We start from the raw sequence: 20097 nt of genomic DNA, 5'->3' as shown, positions 1-20097 counted from the left end.
AACACTGAGAGATGTCCTCTGGGTTCCAAGAAAGACCTTGTATAAAGGTTTCACAAAGGATTATAACTTTACTCAAAAATAGTTATTTGAATATTTATTCATGTATATTCATTGCTTGTTGCATTCACAAGTGTGTTCCATCATTCATATTCCGTTATCATTTTTTTGCATTCATATGATCCCAATGCATTTCGGCATTCCAATTATGCCTTCATCTGGGAATATCTTTCTGTAAACGAAGAAATGCCAGTATTTTACATGAAGTATAAACTGTTCATAGGCTAACTAGTGCACGATAACCAACAACGGTATAATTGTGCCTAAACGTGCTCAAAGAACGTGATAGTTTAAAATAACGGGTACTAGTGCTGGGGAAAAAACATGCAGTGGTCGGTTCAGGTGTGCAGCGTAATTACTGGTGGGCTAACGAAAGCGAGGAAAAATTAGTGAAATAACAAGGTTTAGAACGCGTGGTGAAAAGCGCGTGTATCTCGCTAAAGTTTTAGCAAAGCTCATGCTTTAAATAACCAACGTATGCCTTTCGTATCATTCAGTGAAAAGAGTGCTTATCGTTAAAAAATTAGTAAAACAACGTGGTTTCGAGCGCGTGGTGAAAAGCCCGTGTATTGCGCTGAAGTTTTAGAAAAGTTCATGCTTTAATTAACACATGTATGCCTTTCAAAACATTCGGTGGAGAGAGCGCTTACCGCAAAGGTGCGGACCAAGTTCGTAGACGCCGACAGTCTAAGGTGTGACCGGGTTCGAGTGAGGTTGTGACCCGGAAGTAGATATAAGTGACGTTGGGGCGCAGCATTAAAGGGGACGTGTAAAAAGTGTAAACCCGAAGGTAAAAGATAGTTAGAAAACGGTGAGGGGTAGTTGGAAAATAGTGCAATGTGACATGCATTGACATAGATGAGATCGTAATGAAGATATCATAATGCATTCAAAATCATAATTCTTCAGATGAAAACGATAAGAGCAATAATATAAGATACATTATATATGCATTAGCCTATGTAAGAAAAACGTAAATTACTCTTAGTAGAAATATCAAGCTGTAAATGGTATGGCGAGTTAACCACTCTGCGATTATAAGGAGTCATTAGCTGGAATCCCAGCGGTTCAAAGGTAACATAGATATTCCATTCGGTCATTTAGGCTGAACGGTTTCATGCTGCTTAATGTAAAAATCCAGTAATTTTCTCTTTTCAAGAGTTCAAGGTGATTGTCTTTGCCCTCTTGTTGTTTAACTGTTTCCAAAACACAATATCGTAACTGGCTGATGCCATGGCCTGCTTCCAAGAAATGTTGTGCTACAGTAGATTTGAGTTGTTTGTTCCTTATGTTAGACTTATGCTCATTGAGTCTTATTTTTAGTTTCCTCTGAGTTTGTCCACACACCCCCACAGGATTCACCACCAGTCTATTTCGGAAAAAAACAGACAGAAACAATACACTACACTATTCCAGTTTTCACCCACAACCATTGAAAGACCATCTGCCATACACCCAAATCATCAGAGCCAAAAGAATTACTTCGGAAAACCATCAATTCCAAGAAGAGATGCAAACTACCCTACAGAGATTCAAATCTCGAGGGTACCCACACCATGTCCTCGATCAGGCCATACAACGATCTGAAACCAAATCTAGAAGCCAACTGTTGTCTAACACTCCGACATCTGACAAGGATTCAATCACCGTAGTTTCCAAATACTCAACATCAAGCCACAAATTCAAACAAATCATCAGAAAACACTGGGAAATCCTAAGGATAGAGCCTGACTTCAACAAAATTTTCGATACTCAACCCACCTTCGCATTTACCAGAGCAAGAAACTTAGGAGAACTTTTGAAAACACCTCAAATCAATATTGAATACAAAGGAACAATCCCATGTAGAAACTGTAACCACTGCAATAGTGTTATTCAAGGGACTACAGTTAACCACCCAATGAAGTGTAACAAAATCAAAGTCAGAGCTACAGCGACTTGCGACACCAGCAACGCAGTCTACATGTTGAAATGCCCATGTGGCAAAATTTACGTTGGACAAACTCAGAGGAAACTAAAAATAAGACTCAATGAGCATAAGTCTAACATAAGGAACAAACAACTCAAATCTACTGTAGCACAACATTTCTTGGAAGCAGGCCATGGCATCAGCTAGTTACGATATTGTGTTTTGGAAACAGTTAAACAACAAGAGGGCAAAGACAATCACCTTAAACTCTTGAAAAGAGAAAATTACTGGATTTTTACATTAAGCAGCATGAAACCGTTCGGCCTAAATGACCGAATGGAATATCTATGTTACCTTTGAACCGCTGGGATTCCAGCTAATGACTCCTTATAATCGGAGAGTGGTTAACTCGCCATACCATTTACAGCTTGATATTTCTACTAAGAGTAATTTACGTTTTTCTTACATAGGCTAATGCATATATAATGTATCTTATATTATTGCTCTTATCGTTTTCATCTGAAGAATTATGATTTTGAATGCATTATGATATCTTCATTACAATCTCATCTATGTCAATGCATTTCACATTGCACTATTTTCCAACTACCCCTCACCGTTTTCTAACTATCTTTTACCTACGGGTTTACACTTTTTACACGTCCCCTTTAATGCTGCGCCCCAACGTCACTTATATCTACTTCCGGGTCACAACCTCACTCGAACCCGGTCACAGCTTAGACTGTCGGCGTCTACGAACTTGGTCCGCACCTTTACGGTAAGCGCTCTCTCCACCGAATGTTTTGAAAGGCATACATGTGTTAATTAAAGCATGAAATTTTCTAAAACTTCAGCGCAATACACGCGCTTTTCACCACGCGCTCGAAACCACGTTGTTTTACTAATTTTTTAACGATAAGCACTCTTTTCACTGAATGATACGAAAGGCATACGTTGGTTATTTAAAGCATGAGCTTTGCTAAAACTTTAGCGAGATACACGCGCTTTTCACCACGCGTTCTAAACCTTGTTATTTCACTAATTTTTCCTCGCTTTCGTTAGCCCACCAGTAATTAAGCTGCACACCTGAACCGACCGCTGCATGTTTTTTCCCCAGCACTAGTACCCGTTATTTTAAACCATCACGTTCTTTGAGCACGTTTAGGCACAATTATACCGTTGTTGGTTATCGTGCACTAGTTAGCCTATGAACAGTTTATACTTCATGTAAAATACTGGCATTTCTTCGTTTACAGAAAGATATCCCCAGATGAAGGCATAATTGGAATGCCGAAATGCATTGGGATCATATGAATGCAAAAAAATGATAACGGAATATGAATGATGGAACACACTTGTGAATGCAACAAGCAATGAATATACATGAATAAATATTCAAATAACTATTTTTGAGTAAAGTTATAATCCTTTGTGAAACCTTTATACAAGGACTTTCTTGGAACCCAGAGGACATCTCTCAGTGTTGAGAGTGCAACCCTTTCACTTTACCACGCCTCCAGACAGAAGGCAATACTCTGGAGATCCACACAAACTGTGAAAACGCTTAAAACACACTGTGCGCCCAGCAATAAATCCTTTTTTCATAGCTGTTTGATAGGACCCACAGAGACTTTCTGCCAGCCCCCTACTCAACTTTTAAAAAGTACTTGCACAGGAAGAGAAGCTCTCTCTTGGGTGTGGTCTGCGGAGGCGAAAGGTGCTGGAGCCTGGTGCAATGGGCAGTTGGAAGGAGGACACCCCTGACTTCCCCCCAGGACCCTAACAGCACCAGAAAAAGAGCCCGGGACCGGTGCGCAGAAGAAGGGGCCTCTGCACAGGGAGAAGAGAGGCGCCGGAGGCGAGCCAGGTGAAAGGCTGGCGCAGGGAGCCAGTGCAGACCGCTCCCTGCAGAATGCACCCTCTTGGAGACCCGGAGGGTGAAGGAGAGTGCTCCCAGTGGCTGGGGGGCACCGCCAGGAGCAAGAAGACACGAAAATGGGGCAGATCGGACCTCCAGTGGCTGAGATATGGCCCCCAGAAGGTGAGCGACCTTTGACTTGTGGCCCCCTGTTGGCGAAGCGCTTGAGGCTCCGCCGCCAATCCAGAAAAGGACCCAGGGGTGGGTCAGGTCCCGGGGACTGCCTACCAACGTGGAGAGCCTGCGGGGGTCTCGGGTGGGACCGGGGCCCCGGACAAGGAAGGAGGAGCCAGGGGCCCGGGTGGGACCGGGCCCCCGACCAAAGCGCGGATCGGCCAGGTGTGGGCTCCCCTCGTCGCATACCCTTACCCGGGGGTCCGGGTGGGACCAGGCCCCCCACCGAGGCCCCAGAAAGCGGCAGGAGCTTGAAGCGCCCCATGCTACCTTGCAAGGCATGAGGAATGGATTGTTTTTGGTGTTTTGGTGGCCCCCAGAGGAGAGGGGTCACCCTTGAGTGTGAAAAGGTGCTGGGGGAGCTGCTGGAGCAGCGCAGTCTCGCCCCCAGCACAAAGCTAAGTCCCACCCTAAGTTTCTTGAGGATTTAAAAAGAAAAACCCCTCAACTCTCAGCGAAGATTGCATCGCCTCCTAGGCTGGAACTTTTGTTCTACAGCTGGGGGTACATTGAGAAGTGCATCAAAGATTGAAGGGCTGAGTTGGAGATGTCTGGCGTAATTGCACTGAAATGCATTTATTAATGGTTATTTCTTTTAGAGGGACTGATGTTCAATGTGAAGTACTGGTGTAAGGTGATGTCACAAGCAAAGTGGATTTAAGTGGCTAGACACTCCTGCTAGGGTGTCTGACGGTATTTACAACGTAATCCTGTGATCATCTGTGATGCCTTTAGGGGCTGCAATTGCAATGCATTTTTAATGATATCCAAATGTGCTGAGTACTGTCATTCTAAAGTGTGCGTAAACATGTAGTCTTGCTGCTGCGCTTAGGTGAAGACCCCAGACTGTTAGCCCTTAAGATGTACAGGGGTGTACTTTAGGGTCAGTAAGAGATGCTTAGTCAGGGTCATGTGTCACAAGGCAGGTGTATCCCTGTTTAATGCTTGTTGAGGTAATGGGAGGGGGACGCCACTGGGATGGTGCCAGTGCGCAGGGCCCTCGCTCCAGGATAGGTTCAACTAATTGCATTGGGGGCAAGATGATGTGCATACATGGGAGTGGTGGTACTAGACCCCCCCCACCCCCTGCGGGAGGGGTGGAGATGTTATGCAATGTCACAAAGTAATTCCAACAGCTTATGTATATTTGTTAATTGGTGTATAGTATTGAGTGGTGTGTGTGTTTAATAAATGTTCTCTTACTTTTATAAAGCAAAGTACTGACTGGACAATCCATTATTGAGTGTTATTTTTGCGCACCTGCAAATGGCGATTACTAGCCCACACCACCTAAGTAAGCCTCAGACTACTCTGCAACGCTACCCTCTGAGAGTCAGGCGCTGCCCTAGGGTGTTTAGTTCACAGTGAAGGACAAATGTGTCATGTTATTTGTGCAGGCCTCACAGATGCTGCCTCGTTTTCCAACAGTGGGAAAAAAGAAAGGGAAGAAGGATAGGAAAACAGTGGCCAAGGGAGAAAGCATTGAAGAAAAAAACTTGCAAGTGTTAGATAAAGAGAGATGAGTGTAGTGCTTTGGAAGAAAGCAGCTTGGGTTGGAATAATGACAGCAGAGAAAGGCGCTCCTTTCGCACACTGTCAGCTAAACACTGGAACTCTCTCCCTCTGTCCATCCGCGGCCTGACCAATTACTTGGCATTCCGTAAGGCAATTAAGACACATCTCTTCCCTTCGCTGAAGGTTCTTTTCTTTTTTTCTCAGTGGTTCTCCTTTTAGCTGCTATTAGCGCAGAGACGCCCCATTGCTGGGGTAGCTGTGCGCTCTACAAACAAACAAACAAACAAACAAACAGCCTTGATATTCGCAACTCTGGCATTTAGTGGTGGCTGGATAAAAAGAAATAATTTAGCCACTACTTTTATTTATTCACTTATTTATTTACACATTAACCCCTTCGCTGCGGCTGCTATTCCGCCGCAGCGCTAAGGGGGTGGGGCACCCGCGCGGCGGCTCCATACTATTGACGGAACCGCTCCGTCACGGCTCGCGGGCGAGCTGTGCTTGTGACGGAACGGTTCCGTCACAAACCCGCCCGCCCATCAAAGTGTCAGCGCAGGCGCGAAATCAGCGCTGCGCAGGCGCGGCGAGCGGGCCGTGACGGAACCGTTCCGTCACAAGAATAGCTCACCCGTGGCTTGTGACGGAGCGGTTCCGTCACAAGCGTGGGAGGGGTTAAGGAGGGGACCTTTGTTTGCTGTGGCCAGTTTTAACCATGCTAACACATCTCTTATTCAGCGACTGTGCCTGAGCTGTGTTTGACCTTTTGGTCACAGGTTCGATACCCAGCTTTTCATCATTCTGAGGTCGATAAAATGAGTAACAATAAACATCTGTTATTTCAGCACCAAGATATCTTTCTGGGTGAACTTGCTTCATACAGATATACTTGCTGCGTTCTGATTGAACTCCCCAGGCTCTTATAAATGCTGAAACAACCTCAATTGTGGGTTCAAAGGTCCATCTCCCATCCTTCTGTCAGATCAGTCAATCTTGCAGAAAACGTAAACTTAAGACTAGTTCTCCCATGTTTACTCAAGTTTAGAAACCAGATCCAACCCTGCTTCAAACCCACTTTTATTGGGGTACGCCGTACAGGGTAATAACCAGGCGGTATAGCCCCAACTGTTTGGTGCGATTCTTGGGCACAATATCTGGTCACATCTGCTGCACAGTGGTGGCAAATCCTTTATCTGTTTCTTAAATCTAGTAATATTCTGTTGATTGCACATTACCCTAAAGAATGTTAAAGCTTTTAACAGTGATTGAAGAAGCAACATATGCGCTCTTCAAGGAGTACTTACAAGACTCTGTACACAAATATTTACATCAGCGTTAGTAATGAAGAGTTTACATTTATATTTAGCAATATTATGAGTAGGTCTGGGCGAAATTTTTATTATGTAGATGTAATTGGAGTAATTTCGCATTACTCTTGTCGAAGAGCCCGGTCTCGAGGTCTTTCCTGAATTGCGGCATTTTTAAAGTGTAAATGCAGCAACCATTGTTTTACAAAACCCTCTTTTTGAATCAAATGATTCTCCACCCAAGATCAATACCAGCCCCAAGCTGGAGAATAGAGCAGCCCAGGTGCCTGTCCGGGACCTGACACGGATAAGGGGGACCGGACCCCCATTCCAAGGTATTCCAAAGAATGGGCTACAGAACTTTTAGAACCCAGATAACATCTGTCAGCAGCTGCGGAAGCCCAACATTGTTCTACCCTTCTTGCTTGCCTCTTGTGAAGGTCGGAGACTGCGAGCACCTTCATTGCTCTTCCCTTCGCTTCTACTCCTCGCGGAACCCGCTACGCGGGTCCCGCTTCGTCAGCAGAATACCTGGACTGTGCTGCTTGTCTAATTTTGGACACTGAGACTCTGTGAGGCATTCTATTTTACAGGCAGAATTCACCTTTGGGGCGGTGGTAGCTGCAGGGCTGCGAGCGAGGGCAGGCGCAGGACTCCAAGTCCCAGGAGCGCCTGACCCTCTGCATTTCCATCAGCTGCGACACTCTCCCTGCTGGCTCCTCCCCCGCCTCAGCGCTGCTAAAACCTTCTGCGCCTGTGAATCTGGTCGGATTGCTCACCTCTTGCTTGCCTCTTGTGAAGGTCGGAGACTGCGAGCACCTTCATTGCTCTTCCCTTCGCTTCTACTCCTCGCGGAACCCGCTACGCGGGTCCCGCTTCGTCAGCAGAATACCTGGACTGTGCTGCTTGTCTAATTTTGGACACTGAGACTCTGTGAGGCATTCTATTGTACAGGCAGAATTCACCTTTGGGGCGGTGGTAGCTGCAGGGCTGCGAGCGAGGGCAGGCGCAGGACTCCAAGTCCCAGGAGCGCCTGACCCTCTGCATTTCCATCAGCTGCGACGCTCTCCCTGCTGGCTCCTCCCCCGCCTCAGCGCTGCTAAAACCTTCTGCGCCTGTGAATCTGGTCGGATTGCTCACCTCTTGCTTGCCTCTTGTGAAGGTCGGAGACTGCGAGCACCTTCATTGCTCTTCCCTTCGCTTCTACTCCTCGCGGAACCCGCTACGCGGGTCCCGCTTCGTCAGCAGAATACCTGGACTGTGCTGCTTGTCTAATTTTGGGCACTGAGACTCTGTGAGGCATTCTATTGTACAGGCAGAATTCACCTTTGGGGCGGTGGTAGCTGCAGGGCTGCGAGCGAGGGCAGGCGCAGGACTCCAAGTCCCAGGAGCGCCTGACCCTCTGCATTTCCATCAGCTGCGACGCTCTCCCTGCTGGCTCCTCCCCCGCCTCAGCGCTGCTAAAACCTTCTGCGCCTGTGAATCTGGTCGGATTGCTCACCTCTTGCTTGCCTCTTGTGAAGGTCGGAGACTGCGAGCACCTTCATTGCTCTTCCCTTCGCTTCTACTCCTCGCGGAACCCGCTACGCGGGTCCCGCTTCGTCAGCAGAATACCTGGACTGTGCTGCTTGTCTAATTTTGGACACTGAGACTCTGTGAGGCATTCTATTGTACAGGCAGAATTCACCTTTGGGGCGGTGGTAGCTGCAGGGCTGCGAGCGAGGGCAGGCGCAGGACTCCAAGTCCCAGGAGCGCCTGACCCTCTGCATTTCCATCAGCTGCGACGCTCTCCCTGCTGGCTCCTCCCCCGCCTCAGCGCTGCTAAAACCTTCTGCGCCTGTGAATCTGGTCGGATTGCTCACCTCTTGCTTGCCTCTTGTGAAGGTCGGAGACTGCGAGCACCTTCATTGCTCTTCCCTTCGCTTCTACTCCTCGCGGAACCCGCTACGCGGGTCCCGCTTCGTCAGCAGAATACCTGGACTGTGCTGCTTGTCTAATTTTGGACACTGAGACTCTGTGAGGCATTCTATTGTACAGGCAGAATTCACCTTTGGGGCGGTGGTAGCTGCAGGGCTGCGAGCGAGGGCAGGCGCAGGACTCCAAGTCCCAGGAGCGCCTGACCCTCTGCATTTCCATCAGCTGCGACCCTCTCCCTGCTGGCTCCTCCCCCGCCTCAGCGCTGCTAAAACCTTCTGCGCCTGTGAATCTGGTCGGATTGCTCACCTCTTGCTTGCCTCTTGTGAAGGTCGGAGACTGCGAGCACCTTCATTGCTCTTCCCTTCGCTTCTACTCCTCGCGGAACCCGCTAGGCGGGTCCCGCTTCGTCAGCAGAATACCTGGATTGTGCTGTTTGTCTAATTTTGGACACTGAGACTCTGTGAGGCATTCTATTGTACAGGCAGAATTCACCTTTGGGGCGGTGGTAGCTGCAGGGCTGCGAGCGAGGGCAGGCGCAGGACTCCAAGTCCCAGGAGCGCCTGACCCTCTGCATTTCCATCAGCTGCGACGCTCTCCCTGCTGGCTCCTCCCCCGCCTCAGCGCTGCTAAAACCTTCTGCGCCTGTGAATCTGGTCGGATTGCTCACCTCTTGCTTGCCTCTTGTGAAGGTCGGAGACTGCGAGCACCTTCCTTGCTCTTCCCTTCGCTTCTACTCCTCGCGGAACCCGCTACGCGGGTCCCGCTTCGTCAGCAGAATACCTGGACTGTGCTGCTTGTCTAATTTTGGACACTGAGACTCTGTGAGGCATTCTATTGTACAGGCAGAATTCACCTTTGGGGCGGTGGTAGCTGCAGGGCTGCGAGCGAGGGCAGGCGCAGGACTCCAAGTCCCAGGAGCGCCTGACCCTGTGCATTTCCATCAGCTGCGACGCTCTCCCTGCTGGCTCCTCCCCTTTTTTCCTACTATAAACCATCACCAAGGTCCCGCGGCGCGGGAGCGCACGGGAGTGCGCCGGGAGAAGCCCGGGACAAGGGCGGGACCGTCTGAGGCCGTCAGAGGCCAAAGTAGGCTGGGCTGGGCCCCGTCCTTTTATTTTTCCCTGTAATTAGTAGTGTTGGTTCTGTCAATCTTCCTTTAGACAGTCTTTTATTCCTGTTTGGGTTGTACTGTGTCTTTTTGCTTTATAAATCCTATAGTATAGTATCTTCCCTACTCTACACATGACGGCAAAAAAACTTCGTTCTGGTCGCGTTTTAGTGGGGAGATCTGGTTCCAAAACGAAATCGAACCCTTTACGTAATAAAATTACGCCTGCAATGCAACTGAAAGGCCAATGTCAGCTTTTTAATCTATGGGATAAAGGGAAGGACAAGTCTGTTGAGATCCACCTCCCCAGTGAAGCCTTAGAGAATAATATTCCTGAACCAGCTAACATTGTTAATGAGGATATCTCTAGTTTGGCCTTGGGTCCTGTCCAGTCTCAGCTTGCACCTTTGAGTCCTGATACAGTGGGCGATTCACCTTTGGAATTCACTGATTCTCAACGGAAATTGAAGCTTCCTCACAAGACCTCGGGATGTAATGTTCAGAAATCTGACATTACTATCCCTCCTCAAGCTTCCCTCATGGTAGCTTCTAAATCCATAGAGAATATTACTATTTCTTCAGTTTTGCCAACTATTTCCGTCATTCCAGAGAGTGATTTTACACTACCAGACATTGATTTAATGGCGCATAAAGATTTGTTGAGACCTTCTCAGGACAATCCCAAGACTAATCCCAACACTAATGAAGTTATAACAATTTCGAGTTCTTGCCCTCTTAATAGTACTCCCTCAAATAAATTAGATTTTTCCCTAGCTCAATTAAATTTTACTTCTTGTTCTGGCCCCAATTTGAACATTTTACCTGAGAGTCCTTTAAGTAGTAACGGGAAGCTAATCTCCAACTCATTATCTTCCTTAGAATCTCTAATATCTTCTATATTAAGTTTACTTGAAAAATTTGTTGGAGGCTCGGAGTGTATCTTTGATACTGTAACTCAAATCTTAAGAGTACTTTTGCACAATAAGAGCGGATCAGCTTTTGAATGTTCTTCAATGCCCGCTACTCCCTTGGAGATCCCTAATAAGAGATCCCCGAGTGGACAAGTTATACTAGACCCTGTTGAAACGCTACCTAAGCCTGAAGGTCAGAAAATTAATAATCCAGTAGCTATATCTGCTGACCCTAAGGTTTTCAAGGCGGCTTCGGCCGGAGCTAATTGTATAGTTACACTCAATGACGAGATAGACGTGGTATCCTCCTCCCCTGTCACTTAAAATTCTGTAACTCCCTCTCTTTTTCCTATATTCTCATTACCGACAAAAAAAGAGGATGAGGCCATTACAGCTTCTCCAGGAAATGTTGAAAAAACGGTTCCCCCAAAACAAAAAAAGAGTAGAATAAAAAAGAGAAGAACCATTCGAAGATTTTCTAAAAAAAAGACAGAGGAAAGTCCTATTTGAAAAAAGTCTGGAACCAATACTAGAAAATTCCGTCCAGACTGAGCAGTCCTTTACCACACAGGAAGATATGATTGTTTCTCCTAAGGTAGTTTCAACATCTATAGGGTCGGGTCCTATAAGCTCTACTAACCCTTTTGTTCCTAATGTTTTATTACCCTCTGTTAACCCTCCCCCTTCCTCTCTTAATCCTTCAGCTAGACCTTTTCAAGATTCGTCCATAGGTGCAGTTATTCCCCTGGTGCCGTCTAGGGAAAAAATAAATGTAGATACTTTTTTTCTTGATTTTTCGCCTCTATTTGATTTTGATTTAATTTTAAATAGATCTGCCTTACTTATTTGTTTTCAAGAGATTGAAGGCTTAAATTTAATTCAAACATCTGACCTGGATGTGGTCTTTATTCTTAACACTCCAGTAGGGAGAACAACAAGGGTGAAATTTCATTCTAAAGTGGTGCTAAATCATATTTTACAGTGGGCTGAGGATCTTCAAATCAGAGGGATTGATGTTACTCCATTCTTTGGGGAAAAATGAAGTCAAAGTGCTCTCTCCAATTTGACATCTGCCGCTAATATTAATTTGATGCCTTCAGATTGGTCCTCTGTTAGATCTGAGGACTTAAAAATATGTGTGTCTAGAAATGAAAGGCAAGTCCTGTATAAAAATCCTCCTCCTCTCAAACAAACTTTGAAGGACGATCATTCTAAATGGAGTTGGTTACCAGGAGTTCTGTCCAGTAAGTCTTCTTCCTGCCCTAAACCCCCCTCAAATTTTTAACAGAGACTTGAAGTTCATTTCTTGGAATACTGCTGGTTTTAAAGATCATAAGGAAAAATTATGTCTCTTACGTTCCCTGGAGGCAGATATAATTTGTCTACAGGAAACGTGGGTGGAAGGTAGATTAATACTAGAAAAAGAGTATTTTGTCCTAGAAGATAGTGCAATCCCTTCTAGGAGAGGTCATGCGAAGGGTGGAATAGCCTGCCTGTTATCAAATCGATTTAATTGGGACTATTCTCACTATCTTGATCCGGGGAAATTGTTCCAGGCAATAACTTTTAAAAATATATTCACGGATTGTCCCAATAGGTCACTAGTATTGATAAATTCTTATATTCCCCCAAACTGCTGTTTCAATGATGGTTTAAAAACACTTTTCTCTTTTTTAACTAAAATAATGGACACTACCCCCTCACCATATATATTAGTAGTCGGGGACCTAAATTGTAACATATCTAATTGTGGGCTTGACTTGTTTAGAAACAAACTTCGGGAAGAGTCTCTGAATATACCTCAGGCCCAGTTCCCGCCTAAAGTCAAATCTAATAAAAGAGGTAAACTAGTTCTGGAAGGTCTATATAATGTGGATTGTATAATAGTAAATGGGAGACTTCCCTCTGATACCCCGGCAGCTTTTACGCATAATGCAAATAAGGGAAATTCTATTATCGATTATGTGATTGCAGATTGTGCTTTCTTTCCCTTGTTAAAAGACCTTTTGGTTATTGATACTAAGCTCAGTGACCATAATGTGTTGATGCTCACAGTTTCCCTTAGTCCACCAATGGCAGATTCCTGGAGCATCGATACGGATATGGTGAATTTGTACTCCAACTCGGGGAAATGTTTTTGGAACTTCAGTTCTTTTGAGAGCTTGTTGACACTCTTGATCTCTACTGTGGAGAATTTATCCCTTTGGGAGGGGAGAGAATTGATAGGATTTGCTGATTTTTTAGAATTAGTTACTTCAATAGCAAAAAAGAATTCCACCAATAAAAAACTTGCAGCAGCCCCGCCATCACTTCGGGCATTAAACATACAAATAAATAAAGTAATACGGGGGCAATATTTATCTTTTAGTGAGGAAGCAAACCAGAAGTTAGCACGTTTAAAAAGAAGGAGATCCAGGCTTAAGGCTCGTTTAAAACGAGATAAGGAGGATTCAGTATGGATTCAACTTAGGGAAGCATCATATAACGGCCAACCGAAAACATTCTGGTCAGTAATTGGCAAAGGCTGTGGTACTAGAGTCAATCCCACGCCTATTTCCATTGATGAACAGATCTGGGTTCAATATATTGAAAATTTGTACAGCAATAATGATTTACAATTAAACAATGCTGAATCTTACGTTGACTCGCGTGTATACGATTCCCCATCCGAAAAGGAAATTGAATTTGCTATTAAGAACATGCGTTCCTCTGGTGCGATGGGACCAGATGAAGTCCCCATCTCTGTATTAAAACAACAGAGTGCGCTTTGGAGCAAAATTCTTTTTCCCCTATTTAAATCTTGCTTTTCAAATGGAATAGTCCCTCCTTCCTGGAAAGGGAGTATCCTTGTTCCCTTATATAAAAAAGGGGCAAGAGATCTTCCTCAAAATTATCGCCAAATTGCTTTACTTGATGCCATCGGTAAGGTTTTCGCAAAATGTATTCTCACTTTAATTAATGAATGGGTAACTGAGTTCAAAATTCTGCCTTTGGAACAAACTGGCTTTAGGCAAAATCACGGAACGTTAGACAATTTGACTGCACTTCAGGTTATTTCTGAAAAATATGTGAAAGTACGTGGTGGGCATGTATATGGTTCATTTATTGACTTCTCCACGGCATTTGATAAAGTGGACAGAACATTGCTGTGGAGAAAGCTATTTGATCTAGGGATGCCACCTTTTCTTATTAAATTAATCTGTGCCCTTTATTCAGACACCTGGTGCAGGGTGCTGCTGGGCGGTGAAAGAGGCTTATCTAAAATAATACCCACATCCAACGGGTTAAAGCAGGGTTGCCTTTTGGCTCCCCTGCTTTTTTCACTTTACACAGTGGATTTACCTCTAGCGCTCTCTGCATGCTCTGGTATTGCCCCGACGTTGGGGGGCGTTCCGATTGTATGCCTCATGTATGCAGATGATATTTTGATCCTCGATCTTACTCCAAAGGGCCTAAATAATCGTTTGCAAGCTCTTCATGAATACGCTGGAAAACATTATCTGTTGATAAACATTGCAAAAAGTAAAGTGATGTGCATGGCGGGAAGGAAGAAACCTAAATTCCCTAACTTTCCATGGGTAGTAGGGGGTCAAAAATTGGAAACCGTGAGTTCGTATACCTTCCTGGGTAAAATTATCATGAGTAATTTAAGCGAGAAAGCTCACATGGCCAATAACTCCCGGAAGGCTATCTCGCAGGGAAAGAGTTTGTTATCCTTGTATAAAGCCACAGGTAGAAGGCATTTTTCTATTTTACTGGATGTATTCAGAGCAAAAGTACCTGCCTCCCTTTTATACGGAATAGAGTTAATTGACCAAAAAATTGGAGCTTTTTAAATTCCTCGGAAGGAAAGATTTTACGTAGTTTACTAACCGTTAGTACAGCAAACTCTACTGCTACTCTAAGACAGGAACTCGGCTTACGCAGTAGCTGGGTCCAAGGTTTGGCTGGTATCATACGATGGGTTGTAAGCCTTGCAAAGAGTGAGCCTAATACTTTACGACATCTCATAAAAAATGAATTGCTGGGAAACTTTAATAACTACTCTTCGATTGTAAAAAACTTCAGATTTGCTGTGGATCAATTGCAATTAGATAAAGATGCTTTATTTTCTTTATCCTCTTATCAGTTAAAAACCCTTTTGAAGTCCTCCACGTGGGAACTTGGGTTCAGACTGGATAGAGATTTCCGGGTGTTGAAAAAAGGTTGTACCCCTGCTATTGAGTCCTGTCTATTGAGGAAAGCTCAACAGTACACTCATTGGAACATTCCTCACGGCGTTAGACGCCTAGTGTTTTTAGTAAGACAGGATCTACTCCTGTTGAAATCTCTTTATTCCAGATGGTATGGCCACTCAGCGGTCTGTGATTTTTGTCAGTTGTATGACCAAGATTTGGTTCATGTTATTTTCGTTTGTCCAGCCCTGATGTCCTTTAGGCGAAGATGGTTAAGACCAATTTGCCTACAACTCAATATTCTGTCAGCTTCTGCTTTTCGGGCAGCCATGATTAACCCGCCAAATGAAATGTTCTGCTTTAAACTGTACAAATTCTTCAAATGTTTTTTGGATCTATATTAAGATGGTAATTTTTATAATTGTTGTGTATTTGATACTATTGTATGTTCGACATTTTATGTTTAATGTTTTTTTTGGTATGCATATTTTATGTCTTTTATGTGGACCTCGTAAAGAGTTCCGCTATCATAATAAACTTGAAACTTGAAACTTGTCTACCCTTCAGAACATTTGTCCTCAGGCCCATTTTTCCCAAGTGCATGAGAATTGATCGGAGACAGCCTATTATGCTGCATCATAATATAGGACAATTTTTGATTGTTGGCTTCTTGAATCAGGCCATGTACAAATTTGAGCGAGCGTGACCTGGTCAACAAGGTCCAGGAGTCGAAGATAAACTCCAACCTCAGGATCAGCACCATCTAGCTCGCATGGAGCCCCAGAAGGGCAATAATTTTCTTCGCACACACTGCATCTGCAGGTGAGGGGGCATTTTGCACTAAGATAATATATGTACGGTTTAACTACTTGCATAATTTTGCATACCTTTGCATTCATTTTGTGTGATTACATCACAACAATTTACGCGGGTTATACCCACCCCTAACAATAAGAATGGCAACTGTAGAGATATAGGGCCAGATGTAGGTAAATGGCATTTACTGATTCGTAAATACCAAATTTTACCGATTCGGTATTTACAAATCAGTAAATGCTATGCAGGTATTTTTACCGATTTATTTACCGAATCTGTAACATTCGGTAATCAGTAATTGCCATTGATTCCTATGGGCCTTGGGGCCCATAGGAACCAATGGCAATTACTGAATCGGTAAATACCGATTCTGTAAAATTACCGATTTTACAAGGGGGACAGGGTGTCACTTTGACACCCTGTTGCACCCCAGATTCAGGCTTGTGTGCCATGTGGCACACATACATGCCCTTAGGGCATGCATGTGTGCCACATGGCACAGGTGCATGTACACAGGAATTCGTTATTTACCATCAAATAGTATTTGATGGTAAATAACGAATTCTGAAGGGCCGGTAGCACTGTTTTCAGTGCCACCTACATCACACACAAATTAGCGATTCGGTAAATTTACCGATTCAGTAATTTACAGAATCGGTAAATTTACCGAATCTGTAAATTTACCGAATCGGTAAATTTAAGCCCCCCTACATCTAAAACTTCAAATACCGGTCGGTAACGGACGAAATCAGCCGTTTCCAACCGATATTTGCCCTCCTACATCTGGCCCACAGTTATCTCAGGCGATCAGGATATATGCACGATAATCAGAGGGATATTATGAGTTGGTTCTATAATATATAACTTTAGGTGTGAGGTTTGTTTTCCGAGAAGGTAAGAAACAAGGAGGGAAAAAGCAGGGGATTAGGTTCAGAGTTTTCATGATGCATAAAATGAAGTGTAGGAAGGAGTACAGTAGCGGCTCCTGGAGGGAGTGCTGCGGGGCGGTGAGGCGGGTGGGGGAGGTGCAGGGTGGGGGGTAGTAAACTCTTTCGTGACGGTCCTCAGCCATTGATGACTGTGGGATTAGTGTGTGGCATAGAGTTGTGAATTATGTCCTGCGGGGCCACTAGTGCCTCTATACCATCATTCAGAGCTATGGCTACATTGTGTAAATCCCGGATAGTCTTGTGTGCCCGTGTTTGCAACTTTGAGCCCACAAGGACAATAAAGTGAGCCCTGCCTTGTTAGTACAAACGTATTTGGATTACAATACTGTATCACTTGTGCAAAGCAGTGCATAATTTGAGCTGGTGGTTTCCGGTGCTCAGCACAGGCACTTAATTGTCAACACAGGCACTTATGACAGCTGCCACATGGTGACGCTGTTTATGTATTTTACGCATGAGCAGAATAACAGTTTTAATTCATTATACATTAAAAGCAACTAATAGCTGTCGCCCAATCCATTCTTATAGCTTAAGGGGGCTGCGAACAGTCTGAATTGTCACACATGTAGTCGGCCGATGTTTAGTAGTTATGTAGGTATGTCATTAGCAGCACTGGCAGAGGCAATGGGTGGTGCAAGCTGCGGTGGCCTGGTGAGGAGGGCCCTGACAATTATTTATGTCCAAATTAAACCCTGTAGCAAAGACCACAGTGCACTTAAACCAGGAAGTTTCCTTCAAGTTTCATATTTTCATTAAATAGTGCCCTATTCATGCCAGATGTTGAGTTGTATATCAGAAGATTGAAACATGTCCTATTGTCTTAACTGACCAGTCTACCACTGCCTAGCCTGCCAATGCCCAGTAATTGCCACACCTATGCCCAGAACAAGCAGCCGAACTGGGTGGTCATCTCTCTAGCTGATGAAATATGCCTGTGGTTTGCATTAGCCCTATGAAAAGACTAAGATTATTTAAATTCTCATAAAAGCAGTCAGTGTTGAAGCTCTTCAGCTTGCCCCTACCTCTTTGTACAAAGCACTCCAAGCTCCCAAGGATGCTGAGAAGAACCAGGGCACGGTGCATCGTCCTGTCCATATCGACACCACCTGATAAAAAGAAGGAACATGGGTAGTTAGAGTCTACAACATCATTCATAAGAAGTTAACATAGCATCAAACCTATAAAATCAGCTAACCCTGCCTGCTAACTGAAGAGCAGCCTAGGACCAGTCCAGGATTCATTGGACTAATGTAACATGATTGCCCCCACCCTACAGAATGTGAAGAAGGGAGCCTGAGTCTTACATATCTCACAAATATTTATAGACCTTGGGCAGAATGGGGCCCCTCTGAAAGATTTAGGGGCCACACTGGCCCCCAGGGGATGCCGGATCTGGTGGCTTACTGGACCAATGCATCCACTGTAGGGGCCTGTGTTTGAACTCATGGTCACAGGGTCAAATCCTGGCGGTTCCACTCATCCTTTCATCCTTCTGAGGTCAATAAAATGAGTACTGTTGAGTAACAATAAACATCAGTAATTCAGTGCCAAGAAACCCTTGGGTGAACGTGCGCTTTACAAATACATGTTATATTATGCCGGGGCCTGTGTTACACCCCTGCCAGGGTTATGTCATAAACCTGCACCCCACAAAAGACAAGACTGCCTACACAGGTTTTACCCTTTACACCATATGAATGTCGACCCATTGTAGGGTAGCAGCAAACATTGAGTAATGAAGCTGACATAATAACGTGCTAATAATTATTTCAAAGACAAAGGGGCACATGCATCAAAGTAGGCTTTTGCGAGTCCTTAATTAAGATTATTAAGGAATCGCAATTAGGGACTCTCAAAAGCCTATGCATGTAGAAATCGCTATTAAAATAGCGATTTCTAAACATTCCTTAATTGCGACTCACAAATTGCGAGTTGCAAGTAAGGAATGTCTGTAGGCCCATAGGAATGAATGGGAAGTTGCATGCGCAATTTGCGAGTACCAATAGTTACTCGCAAATTGCGCATGCAATTTCAAGGGTGCAAAGGTGTCAAAATTACACCCTTTTGCACCCCTGAAATTGTGATGTGCACTCATGTTGCGCACACACATGCCCCAAGGCCATGTGTCTGTGTAACATAAAGCCTTGAAAAATGCACTTTAGTGCATTTTTCAAGATTTTTACAAAATACAAGCCCGAGTAATTTCTCTGTATTTTGCGACCTCAAATAGCGAATTCGCAATTTCTAAGGTGTACATGCATTGCATTTAAGGAATCGCAAATTGCGATTCCTTAAATGCAATGGCAATTTAAGAAATCGCAATAAATTGCGATTTCTTAAATTGCAAGTGCCTCACACATTGATGCATTGCCAAAGCCCGTTTTGCGGGTGCCAACGGCCGATTTTTGCAAATATCATTTGCGCTCGCAAAACAGGTTGATGCATGTGCCTGAAAGTGACAAATATATAAAGAACATTTTGAGTCGCAAATATCAGAAGTCGAAAATAGAAGTATATTTTTTTTGCAGAAGTTACAACATATTTAATTCTAAGTCAGTCTTATAAGAATTGTTTTCGGTGCATCTCTGTCACTGATAAATGTCTGTGCTTTTACTTAGGCACTTTTTACTTTGAAATAAATGTCTTTCTTTTTTTATTTCTTTTTCACTTCAATATGACGATTTTAACTCGTCCGGCATTCGAACCGGTATGGAGACTTTGGGAAACGCGAAATTGAGCTCTCAGAAAATTGTGCCCCAGTAAAGTTTCTATCTCTCTAAAGGGAATGGAATGAGTCCTTCAAACATATATTCACAGAAGACTCTGTCCTTCAGAAAACCATGTTTGTGATATATTTTGTTGGGTTGAGACAAACTAGAAGTCAAAATACCCACCAATTGCAAAACAAGTCCTGTCTGAAAGCAGACCTCCACCTGGGACATTCTCGCCCCTCCATCCTTACCCTCAGAAAACATCTCACCCCTCAACTCCTCTGTCTGTTCTTGGACTAATCCAGGGAATATTCAGTTGCTCTACTCCCGCATTTTTGCCACCATCTTTTGTTGTAACTGACTCACATTTCTTGCTCCCTTGTACTCAAGTTACATTTGCCTTCCTGGAAAAATGTCTACAGATATTAGTCTCATGCAAAGCGCCCCAAACCCCATGCGGTCAAAGGTCATAATATGAAATTGAGAAATAAATAGATAAAGCCGGAAATGAAAGACTTAAGACGATTTAAGTCTGGAAGAGCAGTAGCCGCACGGCTTCATACATGGGGTCATATTTCATTTCTTCTGACAGTCGTAAAACTGTCGTAAGCTTGGGAAACTGTAGTAAA

The 20097-nt window shown here is 44.3% G+C and overlaps 1 protein-coding gene across 3 annotated transcripts in view; it reads right to left on the bottom strand.

The window, feature by feature from the left end:
• The window catches only part of LOC147673420 (serum amyloid P-component-like), a 57329-nt gene that overhangs the window by 4574 nt on the left and 32658 nt on the right, over positions 1–20097 (bottom strand). For 2 of the 3 annotated variants that reach the window (XM_086947284.1, XM_086947283.1), the window contains exon 2: positions 17780–17863. The exons of the other annotated variant lie outside the window; for it this stretch is intronic. In XM_086947284.1, coding sequence (XP_086803410.1) covers positions 17780–17852 — 73 coding nt within the window. In that variant the 5' untranslated portion in view covers positions 17853–17863. The remainder of the gene's footprint in view (positions 1–17779; positions 17864–20097) is intronic. 3 annotated transcript variants of the gene reach the window in all.

This window comes from Lissotriton vulgaris, chromosome 12 (assembly GCF_964263255.1).
Source record: "Lissotriton vulgaris chromosome 12, aLisVul1.2, whole genome shotgun sequence".
Lineage (NCBI taxonomy): Eukaryota > Metazoa > Chordata > Amphibia > Caudata > Salamandridae > Lissotriton > Lissotriton vulgaris.
This window is presented reverse-complemented; position numbering and strand designations above follow the sequence as displayed.